The sequence below is a fragment of the Thermobia domestica genome, chromosome 7 (genome assembly GCF_964235325.1).
Source record: "Thermobia domestica chromosome 7, izTheDome1.hap1.1, whole genome shotgun sequence".
NCBI lineage: Eukaryota > Metazoa > Arthropoda > Insecta > Zygentoma > Lepismatidae > Thermobia > Thermobia domestica.
The window spans coordinates 260914237-260939143 of NC_137460.1; the positions used below are offsets into that span (position 1 = coordinate 260914237).

At 35.9% G+C, this 24907-nt stretch overlaps 1 protein-coding gene across 10 annotated transcripts in view; it reads right to left on the reverse strand.

Moving 5' to 3' along the window:
* Positions 1–887: 887 nt before the first annotated feature.
* LOC145690862 (uncharacterized) overlaps positions 888–24907 on the reverse strand; it is a 72502-nt gene continuing 48482 nt past the window's right edge. For 3 of the 10 annotated variants that reach the window (XM_081766246.1, XM_081766247.1, XM_081766248.1), the window contains one exon: positions 888–4354. In XM_081766246.1, the coding sequence (XP_081622372.1) occupies positions 3376–4354 (979 nt within the window). In that variant the 3' untranslated portion in view covers positions 888–3375. Of the gene's footprint in view, positions 4355–4866; positions 5549–10211; positions 10492–24907 lie in introns of those variants that run through there. The other 7 variants (XM_081766243.1, XM_081766244.1, XM_081766242.1 and 4 more) reach the window with 7 other exon arrangements.

Sequence of the window (24907 nt, forward strand, 5' to 3'; positions counted from 1 at the left end):
CACACCGTATTGCGAGATGTGGTCGCGACACACAAAATAAAACATTGTGTACAATTGCAAGTATCTACTGCGAAAGTAAATATAAGTTTTTTTTACTTTATAATACTATGAAAATCAACAGGAATTTTATTTTCTTTTTTATTTGATTTGAACACAAGTTGATTTGAAGATTTACCGGTTTGAATATAAATTCGATTCTTGTTGATGACTTCGAAGCAAGTATTTCATGAAGTGTTGTACGTTGCACAAAAAGATTTATGTCTTACTGAAAAATGTACTAATATCAGACTTTAACATTACTTGAAATTATTTTTGTAAAAAAAAAGCTCAATTATTATTTCTACATACGAAAGTGTTAAAAATATACTTTCTATATATGATTATACAAAAATCTTATTTTAGAAAGGAGAGATCTAGGGATTTATAAATAACATTTTTACATGGGTACTTGGAACGTATTACACGCCAAATGTTTATCCAGTATGAAAACTGAAAACGAACGGGAAAAGGTTTAATTTTATTGTATCCCTTGGTTTAGAATCCGAGACTAACTCTTCTACTTGGTACTGTCCTTGGCATGGATATTTCCTTCTCAGTCGTTTTTGATATTTAAAATATCATAGAGTAAAAGCGTGGTGGGTTAAGCAGAGATAATTTGTTTGAATAGGGAGACTATCGTACACAAACTTGCGAATTATGCTATTCATATATAAATATTTGAAACAGGTTGCGTAAATCGATTATCTTGCTGCATTCGCAGTACCATATAACAGGACTTGTAAACTCTTGCTTGGAAGTACTCACCAGCCAAAAAATCTGCTAGTCAGACCATTTTGCCGTTAGTGGTTATACAAATAAACAGAAATCATTTTGCGGCACAGTAAACACATTTTTTATTTTGTTTATTGGCATGCCTCTTATGAATAAAGAAAGAGTGACATCTGCTATTTATTCTTGAATTCACATTTTTGATGGAATTTTTTACACTCAATGTAAAAAAAATGTAGTCGCAACTGACGAATAGATTATAGAAACCCTCGTATGTAATAAGTATACCATGCGTTAATAGATGTTAGTAGGACTATAATGATTATATTTATAGTATAATCTCATTGTAGAAGAGTGACGCAACAATGTATTACCCTACTGTTCTGGTTATTGCGTGTACAAAGTGGGTTCTTGAAACTACATTTTTAGTGAATAATTTTGAGTTGTAGAAGGAGTCTCTTACCTATACGAGATAAGGAACCTCATATCTGCGTTGTTCGCAAGCCTCATCATAATTATAGCGTACCGGTAAAAGCGATAAGTTACCAGTATGATTTAGAATGTGCTATCTATTAGGTTCAACGTGTTCACAAATGTGAAAAACTTTGAATACACGAAGTTCATTACAAAGTTGAAATTATTGATAATTAAACAAAACTAAAATTTCTGTGTAAACCAGTGTACAAATTAACGAAATATTATGACGACAATGTTTATAACACAAATTATTATTCAGAATGTATTTCTTCATCGGTTTTTTTAAGTTATGTGTTAAATTTGTAACAAAAATATAAAAAGGGGCTGCGATGGCTCAGTGGTAGAGCGTTCACCTCTGGTGCTTGGGGTCCCGGGTTCGATCCCAGCCCCCGCCAAGTGAACTTTGTGGTGGACAAACACCGTGTGCGTGGGTTTTCTCGGGGTCCTCCCGTTTCCTCCCACTTTCTTCATTCCACCATTTCATTCATTACTCATCATCACGGTCTTCTTTAGCCTAATCGGCATAACCATGGGACGTAAAACTCAAAGATTTCATTTCATTTTCAAGAATATGAAAATACGCAATTAGAGAAAAAATTTTAAATTTCTGTCACTTGCTTTGGGTCTACGATGACCTACCACACCTTCCCACAATAGAGATGTTTGCTTGGTGTCATCTGCAGAAGTTAATCTAGTTCTTCAACCTTTAAACGGTGAAGGCCGCAACTGATGCGTCAAGGCATGAACCTTAATAACTTACCCCCTAATTAAGTTAGGAAGATAATTTTGATATCATTTGAGTTCATTTTGAATTTAACGTCCCGTTCAGCAGCGAGGCTATGAGACATGAACCTACTGATTAATATGGCACCCGAACCTGGAGCTCCCGCCGGGAATCGAACCCGGGTCTCCCACGTCTAAGGAGCGTACCCTAACCGCTTAGCCACGGAGCTTAATTCTGATATCAATGCATTTCTGAAGGATGCGGCTTGTCGTCCATATGACAAATTTTATGTATGTAGGGGGTACCACGGCGGAGAGGAGAGATATCTCAGGTTTTTTTTAGGGGTCCTTTCTTCCTTATGGGTATTCACGAAAAAAATTGTATGTGAAGCAAAATAGTAGTTCACTACACCTTAGTACCCTCCAAAAGTTCTTGTTACTTAAATGGGGGAGGGACAATGTTGATTTTTGCGTCCAGTTTTTTGGCGTAAATTATATTTTCTGGGTGGTTCCATATAGTACATCTTTATACTGAATTGGTCTAGAAAAGTGAAAACATTGGAGAATAGTGAAAACATTGGTGTGCATACAATGTGCACTATGACGGGGAGGGAGCCAACACCGTAAAGGTCTGCAACGGCACTTCGTTGTTATATGCAGAACTTTTTTAAATAGGAATTTTTTCTTGCTTTTTATAGCAGCAAAAGCTACCATTTTTTAAATATTAGTGTCACAAGTTCATTGCCAACAGATTAGATTCACTTTCTCAGCGTAGAGTGACTATAAGAGTTGCCAGAGCACCCTAAGTTTTATTTTTGACTTTTCTCCTTTGCAAATACGGTGGGAATTGCACAAGTATTACCTCACTGGAATTCGTATTCCGAAAGCTTTCCAATGAGGTACCAATCATTATCGTGTAATTGTTACAGTGTCACCAGGGCCTCCAATGTGACAGTCTACAAGATGTCGATCAAAAACCTGCCTGTGTATAATGTTTAAACACAATTTCTAAAATACCTGATAAGGAAATCATTAAATTTATTAGATCCTTACCTTTTAAATTTACTATGATATTATAGCAACAATTGTTAAGTGTAGATTTAATATGATGCAATTTCTTGCCCATGTATTGAAATTTACTTTTGAAGTTTCAGAATTATTACAATGTATGTTTATTCAGGACCTGTCATCAGAACTTCCATTCCTTTTCAACTTGATTCAATCGCTGCTGATTTATTAGACTGCTGTCAATGTTGTGTACTGTTAATTATGTGGTGTAACACGTATTCAGACAAAAAATATTTATCCAGGTATACCTCAATACAGATCTAATATAAGTAAAACTTATAATTTTTGTAAAGTGACTAGCTGTTACGTACAAACTATTACCTTAATGGCAATAGCGTTTCATGTATGAGTAAATGAATGTTTTCTTAAGCCAGATTTCTGAGCAAAAACTTTACCGCAGTCCTGGCATAGAAATGGTTTCTCACCTGTATGATTTATTATGTGGTCATTAAGACCTGATTTCTGTGCAAATGTTTTCCCACAAATATGGCATGTAAACTGTCTCTCCCCTGTATGAGTTAATATGTGGATATTTAGACCTGATTTCCGTGCGTAGGCCTTCCCACAATGTGGACATAGATGTGGTTTCTCACCTGTATGAGTTAAAATGTGTTTCTCCATATCTGATTTTCTAGCAAATGCCTTTTCACAATGGGGACATGAGTGTGATCTTTTAATTATATTAGAAAATGAGTGCTTCGTCCCAGCTGAGATCGGCGGCAGAAAGTCGCTATATTCGTCACCTGAATAAGATGTAAAATCTACGTGGATTAATGCGTGCGAAATAAGATATGATTTCTGTGCGAATGCTTTTCCACAATCGTTGCATAAAAATGGTTTCTCACCAGTGTGAGTTAAAGTGTGTCTTTTCAAAATAGATTTTCGGGCAAACGTTCTCCCACAATCATTACATAAAAATGGTCTCTCACCTGTGTGTGATAACATGTGTTTTCTGAGACTAGATTTTTGCGCAAATCTCTGACCACACTCCGAGCACTTATGTGGTTTCTGACCAGTATGTGTTAGCATGTGTCGTTCTAGATATGATGGACGCTCGAAACTCTTGCCGCATTCCTGACACTTATGTGGTTTCCAAATCTCACGAGTTATGTTTGTGTTCACATTAGTCTCTAGGAGGAATATGCTATTATACAGCTGGCTTGAACATTCTTTCTCTCGTTTTGGAGCGCAAGCGACAGCCATTGAACATGATTTTTGAGGAAATGCTGTTTCAAATTCTTCGAATGCTTCATCAATTCTCTTGAAGGAGCACTGTTCGTTCCGAGTATTATTTAAAGGCTGTGTTTGCGAGTGAAATCTGAAAAGACAACGTATCATGTGTAATGGTCAGAAGGCATAAGAATTACTGACAATTTAGAGAGTTCAGCGAAATTGATCATACAAAGGTGCAACTGAACAAGTAAAATACAAAACGTACTTGAATCCGGCAAAATCGATGTTTTGTCTACAATCTTCAAATAGACAGAACGCGAAAAGAAACACAGTAAAGAGCTTATATAATAATAATAATAATAATAATAATAATAATAATAATAATAATAAATATTTTTATAATAAAACCAAGAGAGAGAAGGAATCAGAAAATCAAATCTCAAACTTGGAGAATTTACGCAGACAATGTACCGAATATACTTCAAAATGTTGACACAATTCTATATAGGATGTTTGTAATATCCCATAAAATTTAAATGTTGTGTACAAATACGAATATGGGTTTCTAAAATTCAGTAAAACATGTTAATTTTTTTCACTTGACAAAAACTTACTTTGATGTACAAATATATAAATTAATACAAAATAAAATATTACCTTTGGAATTCGTGATATGTTAAAGTTGTTCCTTTTTCTACTTGATTACATGGAGGTGATTCTAAGAGATTTCTGCATATGCTATTTCGATCTATATTCACTTCGTTAACGAGGCTGGTCTCATACGTGTCATTTGTTATGTCCAGCTCTGACTTTGTTAAATGTTCTGTCTCGGAAATCGAAACATAATTTTTGTTATCAGATTCTGGCTGAACTATATTTACTGACTTATAGGTTGAAAGAAAACCGTTTTTAATTTGAAGTTCTGGAGACTTGGAAAGCGAACTACAACTCACAGTTTCACATATTGCAGAATTTGGTTTTGTACTTGCATGCAACTCTGATTCTTCGAGTTGTGTGAATACCATATCCTGTTCTTCCAGGGATTCATCAATATAGTGTTTGTCACTTTCAGCTTTTATGAAAATTTCAGAGAGGGTAGCATTTGTTTTATTATTCCTTTCGCACTCACTTTGCATTATGACATTAAATTGTGATGAACGGTATCCTGTTTTGTGTTTAGTAATTCCTGAGAAGTTATTAATATCTTTTCCTGAAAGTTCAGAATTTGTTATCAGAGGCTGAGATTGATCCGGTATCCATTATAAGTTTAATAAAAATGGGCTACGTTCAAACAACCTGGAGTAGGGAAAAATTATGATAGAAAATTTTCCAATTTATTCTGTAACATAAAGAAAGAATAAATAATTATTAAAAGTTTTATATTTAAGCATTGAAATCACAAGCTTAAGAATCATGCACGGTAATTTTATGCTTTGAAAGTCATGTGAAAAAATGTACATAAGTTTCGCATTAAGTCTAAAACTCTGTTGATATGTACGACCACTATTGTGGATTCAATAAATTAACTAGAAGGTACTAAAAACTTAAAATACTGTGTGTTGGAAGATAGAGAAGGAACATATTGGGAAATAGAAGTTATATATGATTATACAAGGCACGCTCGGAATGAAACTTTTGTTCCAAAAAAGTAACAAAGATGTACCCTATTAAGGAAGCACTAGAAAGAGCTATGACTACACAACCGGATTGTACCTGCTCCAATCGTCTGCACACATTTGACGCCTAAAAAAATCTCTGACAGATGTAGGTCATGTGAAGTAGTCGTACAAACAGATGGATATAAATGGAACACTGTTGTAAGATTTTCCTGCAAATTGGAGAAATGTTTTACTGAAGAGTTACAGTTAATACGTGTGTGCAACTGCGTTGCGTCCGTGAACTCAATATTTCTCACAACCAAAAAGAAAAGCAAAGTTAACATGTGATTCAATAAGTATATAATTTGTTCGGTAATGTGCCTTGTGGAACGCAAACTGAAGTAATCCAATGTATCGCAGTGATCGGAACTAATTTTGCTGCATGGACACGGACTTTATTTCATTGTTTCTTTGGTACATCTCAACGTCTGGATAAAGAGGTTTCACACTATGCACAGCCACGAACATTAATAAATGGAGGTTGGAGCAATAAGAAATAATGGCTTTAGCTTTATTTATTAATGTTCATGACTGTACAAATCTCCTACCATAATCTTTGATTAGTCGGAATCCCGACACATCAAATGATTGTACAAATCGTGTGCAGTTCTTTGGTATATCCTCAACCGTTACGTCTTTGCCATCCATCGTCCAACTTGCAATCGACAATTTGTCTGTGAGTAAACCACAGTCACCAGCAATAGCAAGTTCAAACCATCAAAACTGCATAATTGTTTTGTGCATTTAACTTTGAATCTCTCGAAAAGTTCTTAACCGTACAGAAATTTTATTAGCTTGTGATCAGAATGAATTGGTGTTTCAATGGCACGTTTAGTTTTTCTGCAGGCGAGTGTTCTCTCTCGAACTTCCCTTGCAAGGAGAAAAACTTCACACGCAGTATGACTCTTGAAAATGAAATGAAATCTTTGAGTTTACGTCCCACGAATATGCCGGTTAGACTAAAAAAGACGGTGATGATGAGGATAAATGAAATGGTGGAATGAAGAAAGTGGGAGGAAACGGGAGAAACCCGAGAAAACCCACGAGCACGGTGTTTGTTCACTACAAAGTTCACTTGGCGGGGGCTGGGATCGAACCCGGGACCCCAAGCACCAGAGGTGAACGCTCTACCACTGAGCCATCGCGCCCCCATGGAGTATCACTCTTGTACTAGTATGAAAATCCGAAATGATGGGTTAAATGGCCTGGATGAACTGACATAGACTACCCTGGTACTAGATTTGAAGTAGATACAATGGTTAGAAATGAATTATTTCAGTTTTATGGCGTGAGGATGCTGGAAGAATTGGTGGAATGATATTGTGGGAGAAAATGGGAGTACCCCGAAAAAACCCACGGGCACGATGTTGACCACCAGAAATTTACTTGACCAGGGATTGAATCAGGAACACATGCGAAAGAGGTAAGCACTTTACCACTAAGGTACCTTGTTGCGCACAATAAGAACGTAAAAAGCATGAATATAAGAAATATTTGTGAGTAACAGTTAAGAGTGAACGATAGAGATTAAAGAGGAGTAACTGTTGGTAAGGTATATTAAAACAAAATCAAATAAATAGTAACATAACATTGAAAATAGGACCACGTGAGTTCAATTCGGGGATGCCGTCTGTGCAAGATTAGTTATGATTTTAATGAAACTGATCAGGAATATTATCTCTCTGTACAACATTATTAAGGGCATTATTCGAGCAGACGATTCGGCCAAATCTTCGGTTTCCTTACATTTTTAGGTTAGGTTAGAGTGCAGTTTATGCCGAACAACTGATTTTGTCACTGAAAGTGGCATTGGAGGAACGGAATCACTGTTATTTTAAACAGGTAAGGAGTCGGTGTTATAGTGGTTGGTGGCACTGATGTTGCCTCCTGTGCTGTGGTTGGTTGGTTGTGTTGAAATCGCTGATTGGTTGTTATGTATTCGTAACTGATATTCGAATGTTGTACGATTGAATGTGTGTGTTGCGTTTGTGAAGTGTGATGTTAAGTCAGTTTGGATGTCGTTTTGTTTCTGATATTCTTAAGTGAGTTTGATTTTTTTTTTTGTTGAAATATGTTTGTGATATTGAAGTGAATTCATATCGTTTCGGAATATTGTGTGGATTGATTAACATTGAGAAGAATTATATATATATATATATATATATATATATATATATATATATATATATATATATATATATATATATATATATATATATATATATATATATATATATAGTTTGTAATGTTACTAATTTATGATTTCATTATCAGCGAATGTTCTGGAATTTCCTCGAAATGTAGTAGGCATACTGTTTCGAATTTGTTGTGTTTCTGTAGAGAAGTGATTCTTGAAACAATCGTTAGAAATTCTAGGGACCTTATCGGAGGTCCTGGAAGAGCAGTTGGAGTGGACGAGAGTTTGTTCGGTAAACGTAAATTTAATGTTGGTCGAATGCGCCGTAGTCAGAAGTGGATAGGCTGCTGCTACTTGGTGGTTAGTGAAACGTATCTAATTTTTTTGGCATGCTGGATTGATTTATAATTAGTGGTGAGTGTTAATTTACTTTTTTACAGTAGTTTTTCTTTTTACGTTAGATCTATAGTAGTCGTTTGATTATTTATTGTTGTTTTTAATGTTTTTATACTACTTGAGGGGGGGGGGGGGGGGAAGGGGGACGGTAGATTTAGATCTCAAAATTGATAGTCAGCGTTTTACTTGCATTGATTTCTCGGAATATTTCAGCGTCAGTTCTGAACGATATTGCCCTTGTACGTAGTAATTGAAGAGTAAATTCTTGGTGAGAGTGGTAGATCATTTGGTTAGCAATCGTAATCTATTATCATTGTCATGATATATCTTAGTTTGCTGGTGTAAAGTTAGGTTACGATTGCTTATTAGGTGGTCTGCAAAACTAGTCTAGAATTTACTTTTTGATTGCTTTGATTTATGGGATTATTTTTGGGAACTGATCTCTGAACTGTTCCGAGGAATCGATTCCGGTGAATCGGTTCCAATGAATGTTCGGCATAAAGTGCACTCTTATGGGGCGTTTACACTTGGTCGATTTAGTCGCATGACTAAATCGATTTAGTCGCACGACTAAATCGACTCGCTGCATTTGCCACTAAATCGAAGCAACTAGGCCGAATCAGATCAATGGGTGTGTTCAATTATTTCAACCACAGAAAATAGAACGTCTTTCAATTCAGTTGCCAGTCGATTAGTCGCCTTCGATCAACAAGCGATTAAGTTGAAGTCCCGTTTACACGGTCGATTAAGTTGAAAGTGACGTCAATTCAACTGAATCGAACGCAAATCGACTAAGTGTAAACGCCCCATTACCGATAGGAATTATAGAGTAAGTGTTGGTAAGGTATATTAAAACAAAATCAAATAAATAGTAACATTGAAAATAGGACCACGTGAGTTCAATTCGGGGATGCCGTCTCTGGAAGATTAGCTATGATTTTAATGAAACTTGTCAGGAATATTATCTATTTTGGCAACATTATTAAGGGCATTATTCGAGCAGACGATTCGGTCAAATTTTCAGTTTCCTTACATTTTTACGTTAGGTTAGAGCTTTCTGGTTGGTTCCAACAAGTTGTGACAGATTTCTTATATTTTCAGGCTAGATTATAGCTTCTAAAATGCAGTAGTAGTTCTCGGGTTAGGTTAAGTTACAATACTTTCACTACCATCAACATTTATTTCAATGTGTTATGAAGAGACACAACTAAATTATATTCACACACTCATTCCTTCACAAAAAATGTTTTACATTTAATATATTTTCTACTTGGTAGAACCATCTGCTCGTGTGAACCATTATTAAAGCATGTGTCAATAAAATATGGTAGCAATAAAAATTATTTTAAAACATTAGCCTCATAGTCTTAATCTTTACAGCAATGATGAGCATATCTATAGCATACGTATTAGTAGTAGTAGTAGTAGGAGCGGATTAGAAGCCCCGCAGGGTTGATTGGGTTCTGTTCTCGAGCTACAATGGGCAAATTAAAGACTTGCCAGAAGTTTTCTATTCATTTTTTAATCTTTGGATCCGTATAGTAAAACTGCACTGAGGAAACTCCACTCTGTAAGAGAAAGCCTTATTTGATTGCCAGTTGTTTGTAAGTTATGTGGATAATATAACCTATCCTACTATAACGTTATATTATGTAATCAAACGAAAATCAATAGAGAGAACTGGACAAATTTGAAACTTCGTGTGAAAGAAATTACTGGACCCCCTTAACGGAACATTGACCGCATATTCTTACACGTTAAAACTAATCAAACATATCAAAAATAAATAAACGAAAGAATCTTCTACTTGCTTAAAGATAATCGTTTCCCCGTATACTTTGCAAAATCTCAGTATACCTCCCTACACATTTCAATGTGCTAATGAACTTGATAAGTTCATCAAGGGTGCCATTTAGAACGATTCTATGGTGAAAAACTGCAATCCATTATCTTGACGAACTTGATATCATTGTATATCTGTCTCTTAAAAGGCCAGCAGTGTTGGAGATTATTCACAAAGCAAAAATCGTGTAGTTGTATGAGAATTACAGTATTTCGAATGGATTACCGTACACCTTTGTAATTATTGTTCCCTATGCATAGTCGTTTTAACGTTGTAATAAGTGCTTGACCCTAACTTCCGTATTTAGAAACACGTTCGTGAAGTTAACAGATATTTATATAGAGCAGTGAATTTCAAACTTTTTTACTGATAGACATTTTTTGAACATTTAATACATTGCAAGAAACATTGTGGTTTTTATTATTATAAATAATAATAATAATAATAATAATAATAATAATAATAATAATAATTATTATTATTATTATTATTATTATTATACGGTACCAATTAGTTTTTATAATGACCTTTATAGCACTCAGCATTAGTGGTACCGCTGGTGTTGTTGACTTGTACAGTCTGTCTCGATTTGAACTAGTCATTATGAAATTGATAACGATATTTAAATTCTAGAATTTCGCGACAGAACTTAGTGGACTACGTGACACTCCAGTGCAGGGGTGTAGCCAAGGGGGGCATTGAGGCCAGGCCCCCCAAATTGTTTCCTTGCCCCCCCTCCAAATGACCAGCTTTTATAACATAGAAAAAAAAATATCTCGCTTCATTCATTTAAAAGTAACGAAGTTTATTGACAATTAATAATTTGTGGTAAAATAGTATGGAGAAATTTTGTTTTTCCATACCGATCGAAAAATAGTATAGTATTTCTTCTTTATACCGATCGAAAAATAGGATACTTTTTTGTGACAACATATTACACAATTTACTGCGATTTATATTTGACAGTTTGAAGATAAACGTTTTAACAAGGTACTACAAATACAGCCATAAAACAAAGGTACTAAACTGATTTGTAAGTACAGTATATTTTTATATGCTTTAACAAGTGTTTTAAAAGACATAGAGGATGGAAAATTTGGTGAGAAACAATGCTTTTATTCAATTTGGATTTCATTCGCGCTCTCTTTTATTTCTACTCAGTGTAATAAAATAATTAGGCTATTTTTTTTAGTCACGAATAATAAATAAATATTTTTGTCAGGAAACCGTAAAGAAATTAAGTGAAATTGCAAAGAAAATCAATCTTGTGTAGATAGGTTCTGTATACAAGGTCTTAAATTTAAATATAAAGGTAACCAAGAAAAGTTTTGTTGCTTTTTCACCCACCACCTTCGCACATGGATGTGTCATCTAACCTGGAAGATCAAAAATAGTCCCCATCAGCATCGACGGCCTTCTGAAAACGTTCTGGAAGGCCATGGAATCAAATCGTGGTAGAACTTGGTGGGCCGTGAAACGAAGAAAGTATCAGGTCCATTTGGACTTTTACTAGGGATTTGAACTGGCGTCCTCTAAGGTGATTGTCCAAAGAATGGAACAGGTGATAATCGGACGGTGCAATACCCGGGAAATATAATGGTTGCAATATTGTTTCCCACCCAAGGCGGAAAATGGTGTCCTGAGTCATCCTAGCCACGTGGGACTTAGTGTTGTCCCGTAAACGAGGACCCATTTGCAATTCAGAAGTGATGGCTCCAGAGTTTTGAGTTTTTGTTGAGCACAGCTCAACTGCTGACACTACATAGTTGCATTGATACTCTGACCAGCTGGTAGCAGTTCCCGATGCACGATGCACCAAACACACAGAAGGACCTTCTTCTGGTACAGTGCTGGTTTCGGCTGTTTTTAAATCGATTTATGGGATGCTAACCAATGATGACGGCGCCGTGGAGCTGCGTATAAGACACACTTTTTATCACATGTCTACGCCCTGTCAATAAATGGCTCCGAAACAGTAAATAAACACAGGCGACTGCCGCGTTGCCTTCTAACCCGGTGTCAAAATATGTGAGACCCATCAACCCAACTTGTAGTGCTTCACAAGTTGATGGATGTACTGCCGAATGGTTTCTCCACACAGTGAATTGTAGTCCCAATTCCTCTTTGTACATGTGCTGGTATTCTGTCACGTGGTGTTTTTGGGTGTTTCGTCATCGTCCTTAAACTTATTAAATCATCGCTGCAATGTCCGCGTCGTCACCACACCCTCACCAAAGGCCTGGCATATCTTCTGTCCCACTACAGCGGCGTTTGACTTCCATTTGAACTCGTTCACCATACATGCTCTTATGACGCTCTGTGGATGTCCCATGTTCCCTCTGCCTTTACGCAAGTTCACGGTGTGTCTGAATTTCCACAACTAGGTAGTATGTTGGATATACCCACACCAACAACTGACATTCGCCTTATGTCCACTCGCATTCAACTCACGGTGTGAGGTGCAATTGAACACAAACCTCCACGAAAAGGGACAGAACTTTCTTGGTTACCTTTATAGTTTTGCACAAAAGTATAGCGTTTTGTCCCGGGCAGTAGTTCTTGATTAAGCATAATAAAAACTATCTTGAATATAATTTTTGGATAATAATAATAATAATAATAATAATAATAATAATAATAATAATAATAATAATCTAAAATAGTATTTTTAGTTTTCCAGAAGTAAACCAAAATTTTCCTTTCTTTCAGGCCTCAAAAACACTAGCAGCAACATATTTTTTGGCTTTGTACATTGTAGCTGCCCCCCCTAAAAACGACGGGCCCCCCTACACAAACCTGCTGGCTACACCCCTGCTCCAGTGTATCGCGACAGAGGTTGAGAACCACTGATGTAGAGGAAAGCAGATCCGACTTCTCCTCAGGATTGACCAAAGAAATTAGAAGCATTAGAAATTAGAAGAGGGAGATGTATTCCGTCTTATGTGAGTTTCTAGTTCTGTTTGGGAATTCCTTCAGAGATGGCGTGGCTGGTATCGTTGATGACGTTTTCAGGAGAAACGACTAATGTTCATTATGATGTTGTTAACGAAATATGTTTAGAAATTACGAAAAGTTCTCTGAGAAGTTTTGAGAAAATCGTACGGTAAAATTTTTCTGTCAAGAATAAACTATCACTTTCGGAATTTCTCGGCAGAAATTTGTTACCTCAAACTATAGGTTAATAACTAAATTAGTTATTTATGATGTATGTAGCCTACAAAAATGCCTAAGACATTCCGGAAAATAGTTCTTCCCGCCCAAAAAAAAATCCACACTAAAACTACCTTCTGTTGACTTTTCCAGAAGAAATGACTTACGACGTATCATAGGGTTGCTAATGAACTATTTATCTGCAACATTAACAAAATAACCTAAGTCGGTTTTGAGACAAACATCAAAAAATAACTTTTCCTTAGGAGTAACTTATCCAATAATGAGCAGATACTGAGAGATGGAATTATTTGAGACACTTAAAATTTTCAGTCTGAAGCTGCTTAAAATCTATGCCATATATACCAAAATTTACATACTCAGAAGTCCGAGTTGCACACGATATTTATATGAAAAAAGGAATATAATAAATTATGCTTCATGTTTTCTCATAGGGATATAAAAAACTGTGGACGGTATTCAGAGACAAATCGTTAATCGATTGTTAGTCACCAACTAATTAGTTGTATTCTAGCTCTATAGTAAGGAATGTTTTTTTTTTTGGGGGGGGGATTCAGATTCTACTTTGAGTACAACTAAATAGCTGATTTGGGCATGATTAACTAATATAACCTCAATGCATCGGGTGAGAAAAATAAATGCGGTAACTACGGAAAAGAAGATGTGCGCATGCGTAGTCTATAAACACGAAAATACATGAAATCCGAAATATATTGCACAGGCTAAATCGTGGCTAAAAGGGTACCCTTTGCTCTAGATTAATTAGTCACATGTGATTAACTTCGACAACTAATACGTCCTAATCATAGACTCTGAATACACTTTTGATAACCATCCTTTAGTCAAACCCGTAGTAGATCATAAATCGGACTTCAAAACGACTGTGCATAAGGCCCTGAGTGTCTCAAATTACACAGCAAGTTGGGCTAACTTGAAACAAGGAAAGCAACGATGTAATTAAGCATGAGAAATCAAACACTGTCGCAAGTTATGCATCGTAAAGGATACTTGAGAAACAGCATAAAGCAGAAAAAGAATTTCATTGAAAAAGTACGTACACAATGGTAAGTAAAAGTAAGCCAAAGTTTGTATGCAGACGTCTATAAAGCAATATCAAAAGAGCATCTCTCTCTTGAGACCTTTGAGAGGAAAATGTTACAGATATCAAGTTCAAAATTAAACTCGTTTTCGTCGTCAATCTCAGGATAAACCTAAATGTCATTTCTTGATATCTTCGCATGAACTACCATAACCAGGTTTCCCTGTAAGTTAGGCTACAAAATGCTTCCCGTTTTGGTATTCAAGTCTCAGAGTAATTTGACAATGACAAAGTACTCCTCTGTAATTGCTTCTACTGAAGGAGCTCCTTCACTTGGTCAAAATCATGTGCTGGAGTTCTGCGTTCTGAAGGTTCGTAGCTATTCTCATCTTCACTCTCATTTAAGGGAATATCACGAATATCCTTCTCAGAATTTGAGTAATTAAGTCAGGAGATAGATTCTGACTCGTTGGTAGATCCTACGTAAGGATTTTTAGTCTTAAATCGACACAAAGAATGTTATATTTGTTATTTTTACCTCGTTTTTCTTCTCATTAATTATTTAATTTTCAATTGAAAATGGTCAAGTGTCTCATTTTACCACATTTTTGCCTCAAGTTACCTCTCATCAAGCTAACTTTATGAAATTAAACTGCGCGTGAGAACGGACTCTCCACACTGCGCAGATGAATATTGAGTCATCTATTAGACACACTAGGGTAGACTATACGCAACAAATTTTCAAATTTTAATAATTCTTTGCGAAACAAATGAGTAGTTATAAAGCAATCCAAATAAATTTCCCTTAAGCCCGTTCTTAATCTTCCATATCAATCTTAATTGCAATTGCTTGCTGCTTTCTGCATAACATTCCAGAAGTAAACTGTCTTCCGAAATGCCCCACTCACAAAAATGTAGCCAAAATGTATTTTGTCTCAAGTAGCCCCTTTTGACGGTACCTATGATGATAATGATAATATAATGTGAAACACTTCACTTACGAATAAAATTTCCCTGCCATTTACTCGACTTGCTACTGCACAACTTGTACAAATTTTGTTTAGTGGAAAGATCTAGACGTTCTCGCCTAACGTAAATGTTGGACAATCAGAGGCGCACAGAAGAATTTACTTCAGGTGGTCCATATTCAATATCAGAAATTATATTTAATTTTTTAAATGTACATTAAAATTAGAATAAATTTACAGGGAAGTCGGGAATTCGGATGGTCAAACTGAGGATTTAACCATTCAAATTGTATTTAGTAAGTAATCGCTTATTCTATTTCTTTTGCATGTTTTAAAGTCACTTAAAACAAAATATTATTTCAGCTTCCGCAGTGGAATATGGAATGCACAAGACCAGTTTAGCGAGCTTTCTAAATTTGGAAATTTGAAATCACCATTAAAGTCATTAACGTTAGAAATTGTTGAGTAATTTATTCACGCAACACAAACAGTAAGAAGTCTCCGAATAGTGTTAGACTACCGTCAATCAATATTATTATCCAAAAGTATATGTTTTCTTCCAGAACATCATAAATTCCCACGTTTTTCAGCTTTCTTAAGGAATTTTGCGCTTTCTCCAGATAAAGAAATTTGTCTCCTTATTTTCCCTCGATATAGGAAATTTCGCTTGAAATACTGTGTGAGTTAGGTCAACTATACACTATAGGATAGATCCTACGAAATCTCTTACGCTTTATCCTAGAGTCAAGATCTTAACGTGTACAGTATCAGAGAGCATGTCATTTCCTATGTCCTGAATGATCCTATGAGATTTTTCTTGTTAGAGCTCTCTCTATTTCGAAAAGAAAATTCGTAAGATTTCGATTTAAGTGGCATAAGGTGAGAGAAATTATAAATACATTTATTTTCTTCCCGCCAGTCACAATATTTGTCTACGACACGAAGTGATCTATGCATTGTATTTAAGAGGGGATCGTGATCATCATGTTAACACTAGTCCCACACTATCAATTGCTTGTCAATTGTAAGAGACACTTTTTTTTTAAATGCATGATGGATCGACATCTCGTAACGTCATTCGGTCAGACAGAAAAAATCTTCACGAGTACAAAAGATAGGATTTCCAATGAGAACGGTCGTAACATTTTTCCGAAGATAAATCCCAAGATACTTCCTAGGATTTATCGCACAGTGTATAGTTAGCCTTAGAACAGAGTAATAAATTCACATATTTGTATTAACACTTCATTCTCACTTATGCGCAGTAAAATTGACCATCAAAATTATTGAAATAAGTAAATACCAAACAAGTAATTTGAAACGAGTTCTCTGTACCCCCAAAATGGTTCGGGTGTACTATCCGAAGTATATGAACTCATAGTTCACAGTAACCCATTAACGCCCGGAGCAACTTTAATCAAACTTTTTCGACATATGGCTTTGAATCTGGAAAAAGTATTGTGGTAGAAAGTCTCCCTAAGGAATGAAAGTTGTTAGCAGTGTGATGTAAATATAACGCAAAAGGACTGGTATAAGTGTCCAATGAATAATTTTCTGGGTCGCTGAAATGAATAGGATGTTCCAATCGCGTTTAAGTTTATAACCATGGGCAGAGGTTGAGAAGGAAGTGAAAAAATAAAATGTCAAAAAATTACTGAGACTTTTGTTGAATACAAAGCTGTCGAAGTCTGACCTGTTTTCAATGACTTTTGGAAGGTAGGTGAAGGAGGAAGAGGATTGAAGTATTTCTCCAAAACCTATTCTCCCCGTGGAAAGAAAGGGTCGCGGTGGCTCAGTGGTACAGCGTTCACCTCTGCTTCTTGGGGTCACGGGTTCAATCCCAAGTGGACAAACAACGTGTGCGTGGGTTTCTTCGGGTTTGTCCCGTTTTCTCCCACTTTCTTAATTTCCACCATTTTATTAATTACTTATCATCACCGTCTCCTATAGCCTAACCGGAATAACCATTAGAGGTAAAACTCAAAGATTTCATTTTATTTTTCCCCGTGCAAAGAACAGGCGTTTTATTTAGCATATATATATACAGGGCACTTCAAAGCAACACCGATAACGTTTGGGACGTGATTCCTGAAATCACGATAAGAAAAAAAGTATACACCAACCTGTGTGCACAAATACTTCCTTTCGGGGTAATAGACTACCGAAAACATGAAAATATGAACTTTAAAGGTCGATAGTTCCAAAACTATGGGACGTATCGTAGTAAGGTCCGGACTTCTCTTAGGAACTAGTATGTGTCCTATCCAAATATTCATGCTTTAGAATCCTGCAGTACCTTCACAATAATTCTTATAGAAGTAGTTGGTGAGTACTTCAACTTATATGCCCGTAGCCAAACTCCCTCTATAAAAATTGTTGCTTGAGTACCTTAGAATTCTGAAGCTTGGATATTTGGATAGGGCACATAATAGTTCCTAAGTTAAGTGTTGATCCGACTGCCGTAGGTGAAATTGTTTTGAAGCTATGGACAGTAAAAATTCATTATTTCATATTTTCGGCAGCCTGCTGTAAGTTCGAATAGAAGCATTTATGCGCCCACGTTGGTCCATACATTTTGTCTTATCTTACTCTCAGTAATCACCTCCCAAATGTTGTCGGTGTTGTTTTGAAACTCACTATATATAAATTAGAATGCTAAGGAAAATTTGAAAAAAGAGATTTAGGGAAATAATACCTAATAAAAGTTAAGTAATATAAAGTACATAAGACATGAAAATAAAGTAGAAACATGTCTAATGTAAACAAAAAGACGTAAGGATCACCAATAATATGTTCTGAAATTATTTCTCCATTTCTGACAAGGAAGCGTCACGCAGTGGCTCCGCTGAGATCCGAACGAGACAATTGTATTTGCATTTGATATGTTATAACTAGATGAATCTCAAAGTTATACGCGCCACCGGGCGGAATATCGTGAGTTACAACATATTTTGTAATGTAAGAACTAAAACAAAACAAAAAAAAAAAAAAAAAAAAAAAGGCAGAATAGTTTGAACAGAGTCATTTGTTCGGAAACGGTTGGGTAAGTGGAAAACTAAGCCAACACGTATCCCATCATTTTCAACGACAAACTTTTTTGGGTAAACAACTTTGTCCCAGGGTCCCCCGCAGGCTCCCAGACGGGGTCCAACTCAAAATTTTGAAATGGTAAGGGGGTTTAAGTGGCACATCGTTTGAAAGCTGTTGTAAAATGAAAGAAAATGCAGCAACTCTCGACTCTCTACAACAACTCTGTGCAAAATGGCGACGGGTCAAAGTGTAAACAAAAACTTAATTGAAAAGTCCATGGTCTCCCCTATAAATCGGAAATGGTGAGACAAATGTGAAGACAGGAAAGGATGTGTGGCATTATTTTCAAAGTACAGCGATTTAAGTGAAAACGTGTTGTTCCAGGGTGCCCACAGGGTTCCAGGCGGTGTTCAACTAAAAAGTTTCAAATGGCAAGAGAGGTAGGACATCGTTTGAAAACTCTTGTAAGTGAAAGAAGATGGAGCACATCTCGACTTTCTATGACACCCCTGTCCAAAATTACGGCGGGTCAAAATGTAAACAAAAGACTAATTGAAAATCTATGACCACCTTGAATCCAAGATGGCCGCTTAAAACCTATATCAAAAGGATAAGCATACCAAACTCCTGTAGCTAGGAAAACAAATTTGGCATTAATGTTGATTAGTAAGTGACTAAAATATGCAAAATGTTCAAAAACGCGACATCTTGAGTTCAAAATGCTGCACTATGTGTAGAACGCATATCCAGCTCACACCACTAGTATTGGAGAAGTGAAGGTTTATGGTTAATAGTAGATATCCACAAAATATCAAAGAGTATAATCTGTAAATGCAATATGTCTGCCAGCGTGAAAAATGAGTTTGTATATAAATGTTATTTCCTGGAATACTGTGACCAAACCAACAAAGTTTGACGCAGCTCGATGTACTGAAATGACTTACACATGTTTGGTACTACTTGCCAATCTTGCAATTTTTTTTGTATATTTGGTATTGCTTGAAGTATTGCGATCAAACCAACGAATGACATACAAACGTAACCGTCACGAATACGTTACAATAGAGCCCCCGAATACTGGTACAGCAAGTTCTTTCTGTTTGAACTACGTATGACAAAATTAGAAAAATACCTGAAAGTATTCAACTTTTGTTTAGCAGTATGAGTAGGAAGTCAGAGTTGTCTGTTCATCGCATATTCGTTATATTCAAGTAAATAATGTCGAGAGAACCGTGAACATTGAACCGTGAACCGTGAACCGTGAACCATTAAGAACAAAACATATATGTGCTGTTACCGAATGAAATAATAGTTGAAGTGAATCGAAATTCAATTGTTCTTTTGTCTTCCTATTATTTCTAAATACATAATAGAGAAAAATAGAGATTTAGATTTGCACTGTTATGAATGACAGGTTTTAAACGGCCATATTGGATTCAAGGTGGTCATAATTTTTCAATTACGCTTTTGTTTACATCTTGACCTGCCGCAATTTTGGACAGGGTTGTCGTAGAAAGTCAAGACTTACTCCATCTACTTTCATTTAACAAGATCTTGCAAACGTTGAGTTTCTTAACCTCTCCTGCCATTTGAAACTTCTTAGTTGTACCCCACCTGGGACCCTGTGAGCACCCTGGGACAAGACGGTTTAACTTTAATTGTTGTACTTTGAAAATAATGCCACACTCCCTTTCGTATTTTCATATTTGTCTCACCGTTTCCGATTTATGGGGGTGACCATGGATTTTTCAATTGTTTTTGTATAATTTTGACCCTCCGCCATTTTGCACAGAGTTGTCGTAGAAAGTCAAGACTTCCTGCATTTTCTTTCATTTTACAACAGCTTTCAAACGAGGTGCTACTTAACCCCCCTTGCCATTTAAAAAAAACTGAGTTGAATCCCGTTTGGGACCCTACGAGAACCCTGGGGCAAACTTTTTTATCCGAAAAAGTGTCCTTGAAAATGATGGGATACGTATTGTCCGAGTTTTCCATTTACCCAACCGTTTCCGAACAAATGAATCGGTTCAAACTATTCTGCCAGCTTTGTAGTTTTTATATTACAAAATATGTTGTAACTCGCGACATTCCACCCAGTGGCACGTATAACTTTGGCATTCGTCTAGTTATAACATGTCAAATGCTAACACATTGTCTCCTTCGGATCTCAGCAGAGCCACTGCGTGACCCTTTCTTGTGAGTATTTTCTGTTTACACCATCATTTTGGTGGGGTACGACTTCCTTTATATTTTTTAGACCCAATGTCAATGTTTCTATTTGTTCGGCAGATTTTGCACTTAGAAGAGGGAGGCCGGGAAAACATTGGACGGCTGCAACGTGAAAATGCCGCCGCGTTGAAGCTATGTTTATTGGAGTTTTTCCCTTCTTTTTCTTGCTGTAGATTAACCTCCCGAAGTTTGTGGGGTTGTTACCTTCCATTATACACACACACACACACACACACACACACACACACACACACATATATATATATATATATATATATATATATATATATATATATATATATATATATATATATATAGGATGGAAGGCACCAACCCGACAAACTTCAGGAGGTGATTCTATATATTTTTCTTCTGAGTGGAGCAAGACAACACATATAAAACAAAACTTTGCAATTGGAAAATAACTATTGATATTTTAGAAGCGAGGTAAAGTTGAATTGTATTTTTGTATTATTACAAAAGGAAATTTCCGATCAGTTCCGGTGATAAATTTTTTAAATGTATATGATTTCTCCCATCTCTCACTTTTAAGTGTTTTGGCGCAATGAATTTTATAGTCATCTGGTATTACTACCAATTTTTTCTCATTCTATTTAATTAATTACATTATTGACTCCTTAACGAATTTCTGAGTTTCTGAGGACGACTCCTACGGATTATGGTAAAGAATGTATTGAAGATAGGAAGGATAAGATGAGCAGTAAAGAATTGGAACCACTGAACAAACATTTTAGACAATACTGGCGACAGAACTATTTCTGATATAGTATTACGGTTAACGTATTAGAGTCTAAATTTTTAGATCGAGGCTGAGCTAAGCTATGGTTTGTTTTTTTAATTATACTCGTATCAGAATTAAGCCCTGACTACGTAAAGCATGTAATTGGACAATGGAGAGATTAATTAATAAATATGTTTATTATCGTAATACATGAGTGACATTGCTCCATGATTAATCTATTGATTTTCACTTTTCTGCCTTTCATAGATTCTCTCGTGTTTGTCACTTTATTTAGTTCTCTATCTCCGTGTCTTTTATTTGTTTGTGCAAAATAGAGAGAGAGCGCGAGAGAAAAAGAGACACAGAGAGAAGCATACCTGTAGGTATTCCTACATGTAAAATGATTTTTTCTCTACAATCACTTCTTATTGCACTTCAACTCTATCATATATTGAATAATTCATTTTTGACAGAGATTTTTTTCTCCGCGGTTTAAGTTAGCTAGAGTTACACCTGTGTACAAAAAGGGAAATAAGTTAGGTTGAAATAAGTATCGCCCTATTTGTTTTATCGTCCTTTTCTAAAATATTTGAGTTAGAAATGAGAGCGCGACTAAATAACTTTTCTTTTTACATGACGGAATATCAATAAGTCAACAGGATTTCAATGCCAAGGGTCAACCAACACTGTAGTCTTTAATTTAATTTCTGATGTAGCGATGGATATAAGTAAAAGAAAGCATGTGATTGGTATTTTTGTTGACCTATCTAAGGCGTTCGATTGTATAGACTAAGGTATTATGCCAGGAAAACTATTCTTAAGGCATCAGAGGTGTGGCATACAATTGGATAAAGTCTTATTTATCAGAACGTAGTCAAACTATTGACATCTGTAAAGAGGTAGATGGCAGAAGAGAAATATTCAAATCGTCTATACAAAAGGAGTACCACAATGGTCAATACAAGGTACTCTTTTATTTGTTATATACATTAATGATTTAGTTAACAATTTAGGTCGTGTCAAATCAATACTATATGCTGATGACATAAATGTTCTTATCAGTGAAGACTCGGTAGAGGTAGCAGGAATGCACTCAACAAAGACGTTAACTTAAATTATTAGTTGGCTGAACATTAGTTAACTAACTTTGAATTTTTGTCAAATTTCGATTCCAGGGCTTAAGAAGTGAACTTATACCAATAACTATAAACTTTGCAGAAATATGTCAATGAAACACTGTTACATTTCTAGGGTTATATGTTAACGAAGATTTAATAAGGCATACTAATGTTGAATACATTAATACTAAGTTCAGTTCACTGTGCTTAGCATTGCGTAGGCTGCAAGGAAGCTGTCATGTTCTTATACTTTAGTAGAGTTTCTTCAACAATAAACTATGGTGTTATAGCTTGGAGGAAGAATAAATGCTAGTACATTCCGAATACAAAAATTAATATGATAATAATGTTTATTATGCCTAAACGACCATCGTATCCTCATGTAAAAATGTTTAAAAAATATAAATTATTGACATTACTTACTACACACACACACACACACACACACACACACACACACATATATATATATATATATATATATATATATATACAGTACAACCCCTCAAATCCGAACTAATTGAGGCTGAAGCCTGTTCGGATTTCGGGGGGTTCGGATTACCCGGGAAATAATATTATGTACTTATTTCGTCACTGAATTGGCGGTAAAACAACGACTGGGGTTAGACAGGGTGGCCCAGTGGTCGAAAGGGCAGTGACCTTGACTGGCGGGTGTACACCCATGTCCAAAATGATTGTCGCAAATCTATAACTGTCTTTTTGTAAGAATATAATTAGATAATGATTTAGAATAAGCATTAAGTCTAAAAATGTTAAAACCTTAAAAAAACTAAATTTGTGTGATTAAATCTATTTTTTTTTCATTTTCCAGCTGTAGTTATTTTTTTCTCCTTTTTATATTAGCAAATGTGAATCACTCACATAACACTAGGCAGAATTTTAACATGTATATCATCCAGTAAAAGTATGCAAATTTTAACAAAACTGTTTATATGAATTGTATAAAATTGTATAAGGAACTGCCGACAAAGTATACAGGAACTTACACGAAAACGAACCTTAACGAAAACGAGTATACAGGAACTCTGTTACAATTATTGTTAGCAAAAAAGTTATAACTCTGTTGAAACTCATCTTTCTGATAACATAGAAAGTAACATATCTGACAACTGAAATGCTAAATTGGGGAATATTCTCATATTGTAAGTTATGAACAGGCAAATAAATATGAAAGTGAATATGGCACTGATTGGGGATTCTATGAAACAATAAGGTTTCACTTAGTAAAAGTACCCAAGACTTTTGGAATAGTATTAGAAACAAAACGTACGGGGAATCTAAACCAGTATATCATCTTTTATCTAAAATTGTATGGCGTATTTCAATCTCCCTCATTGAAGAGCACTGGCGCAAACCCCGTGGGACATGTCCCCCCAATTTTGGGCCTGGGGGGACTATCCCGTCCAATAATCTGACTTAAAAAGTGCTTTCTGGGATAAGTGTGATGATTTTTGTCCGATTGCCACAAAGGAATGTAAGATGAAATCGATTTCTCTTGGCTTTTCGATTTTTAAAAAAGAATCGTATTCTGTAGTATTTCATACTGTACTTCTTGCTGTAGTGCGTTTAGTAGTTTCACCAATATGTATTAATTCCACTTTCGCTACTTCGGCACAAATGCAATAAACGCCAGAGGAGGATATGTCCCCCTCCTCATGTTGGAAACTTGTCTCAGCTGTAGGTACGGGCACAAATTCCGGGGAAATGGGGAGACATGTCCCTCCCAACATTGTAACTGGAGGCTGTCCCAATAATCCGATTTGAAAAGTGCATTTTGCAGATACATGTGATGACTTGTGTCCGACTGCTACAAAGAAAATTGAGATGAAATTTGTTTCTCTTGGCTTTTCTATTTTTAATGAAAATGTAGGCGTGCGACTGTGCGTGACGTAACCTGATATGAAGTCTTATCTCCTCTCCCCTAGGCCCTAGCACACGAAGAGTACATAGACTATCCAATGTCAGTAGAACCCATCTTTCCAGTAAATTCGCATTTAATCTATTTGTAGTATCAGCCTAGGCATTTACTGATGCTTCGTAAGTTAACTAACTCTATAGCCTATGGAACCCGGAGGTTCAAGACCGCGTTCACAAAAGCTCTCCACTGACTTCTATCCTTAGTCAACTGGATCCAGTTTCTACTTTGTATTCATATTTTTGCGAAATCTATCTTAATATTGTCTTCCCATCTGCGCCTAGGTCTTCCTAATGGTGGTTTTCCGATTGGTCTTACTGCTAACACTTTCAAAGCGTTCCTACTTTCTTCCACTCTGGCCATATGTTCTGCCCACCTAAGCCTCCTAGACTTTATGACCCTAAAAATGTTTGGTAAGCCGTATAATTTAC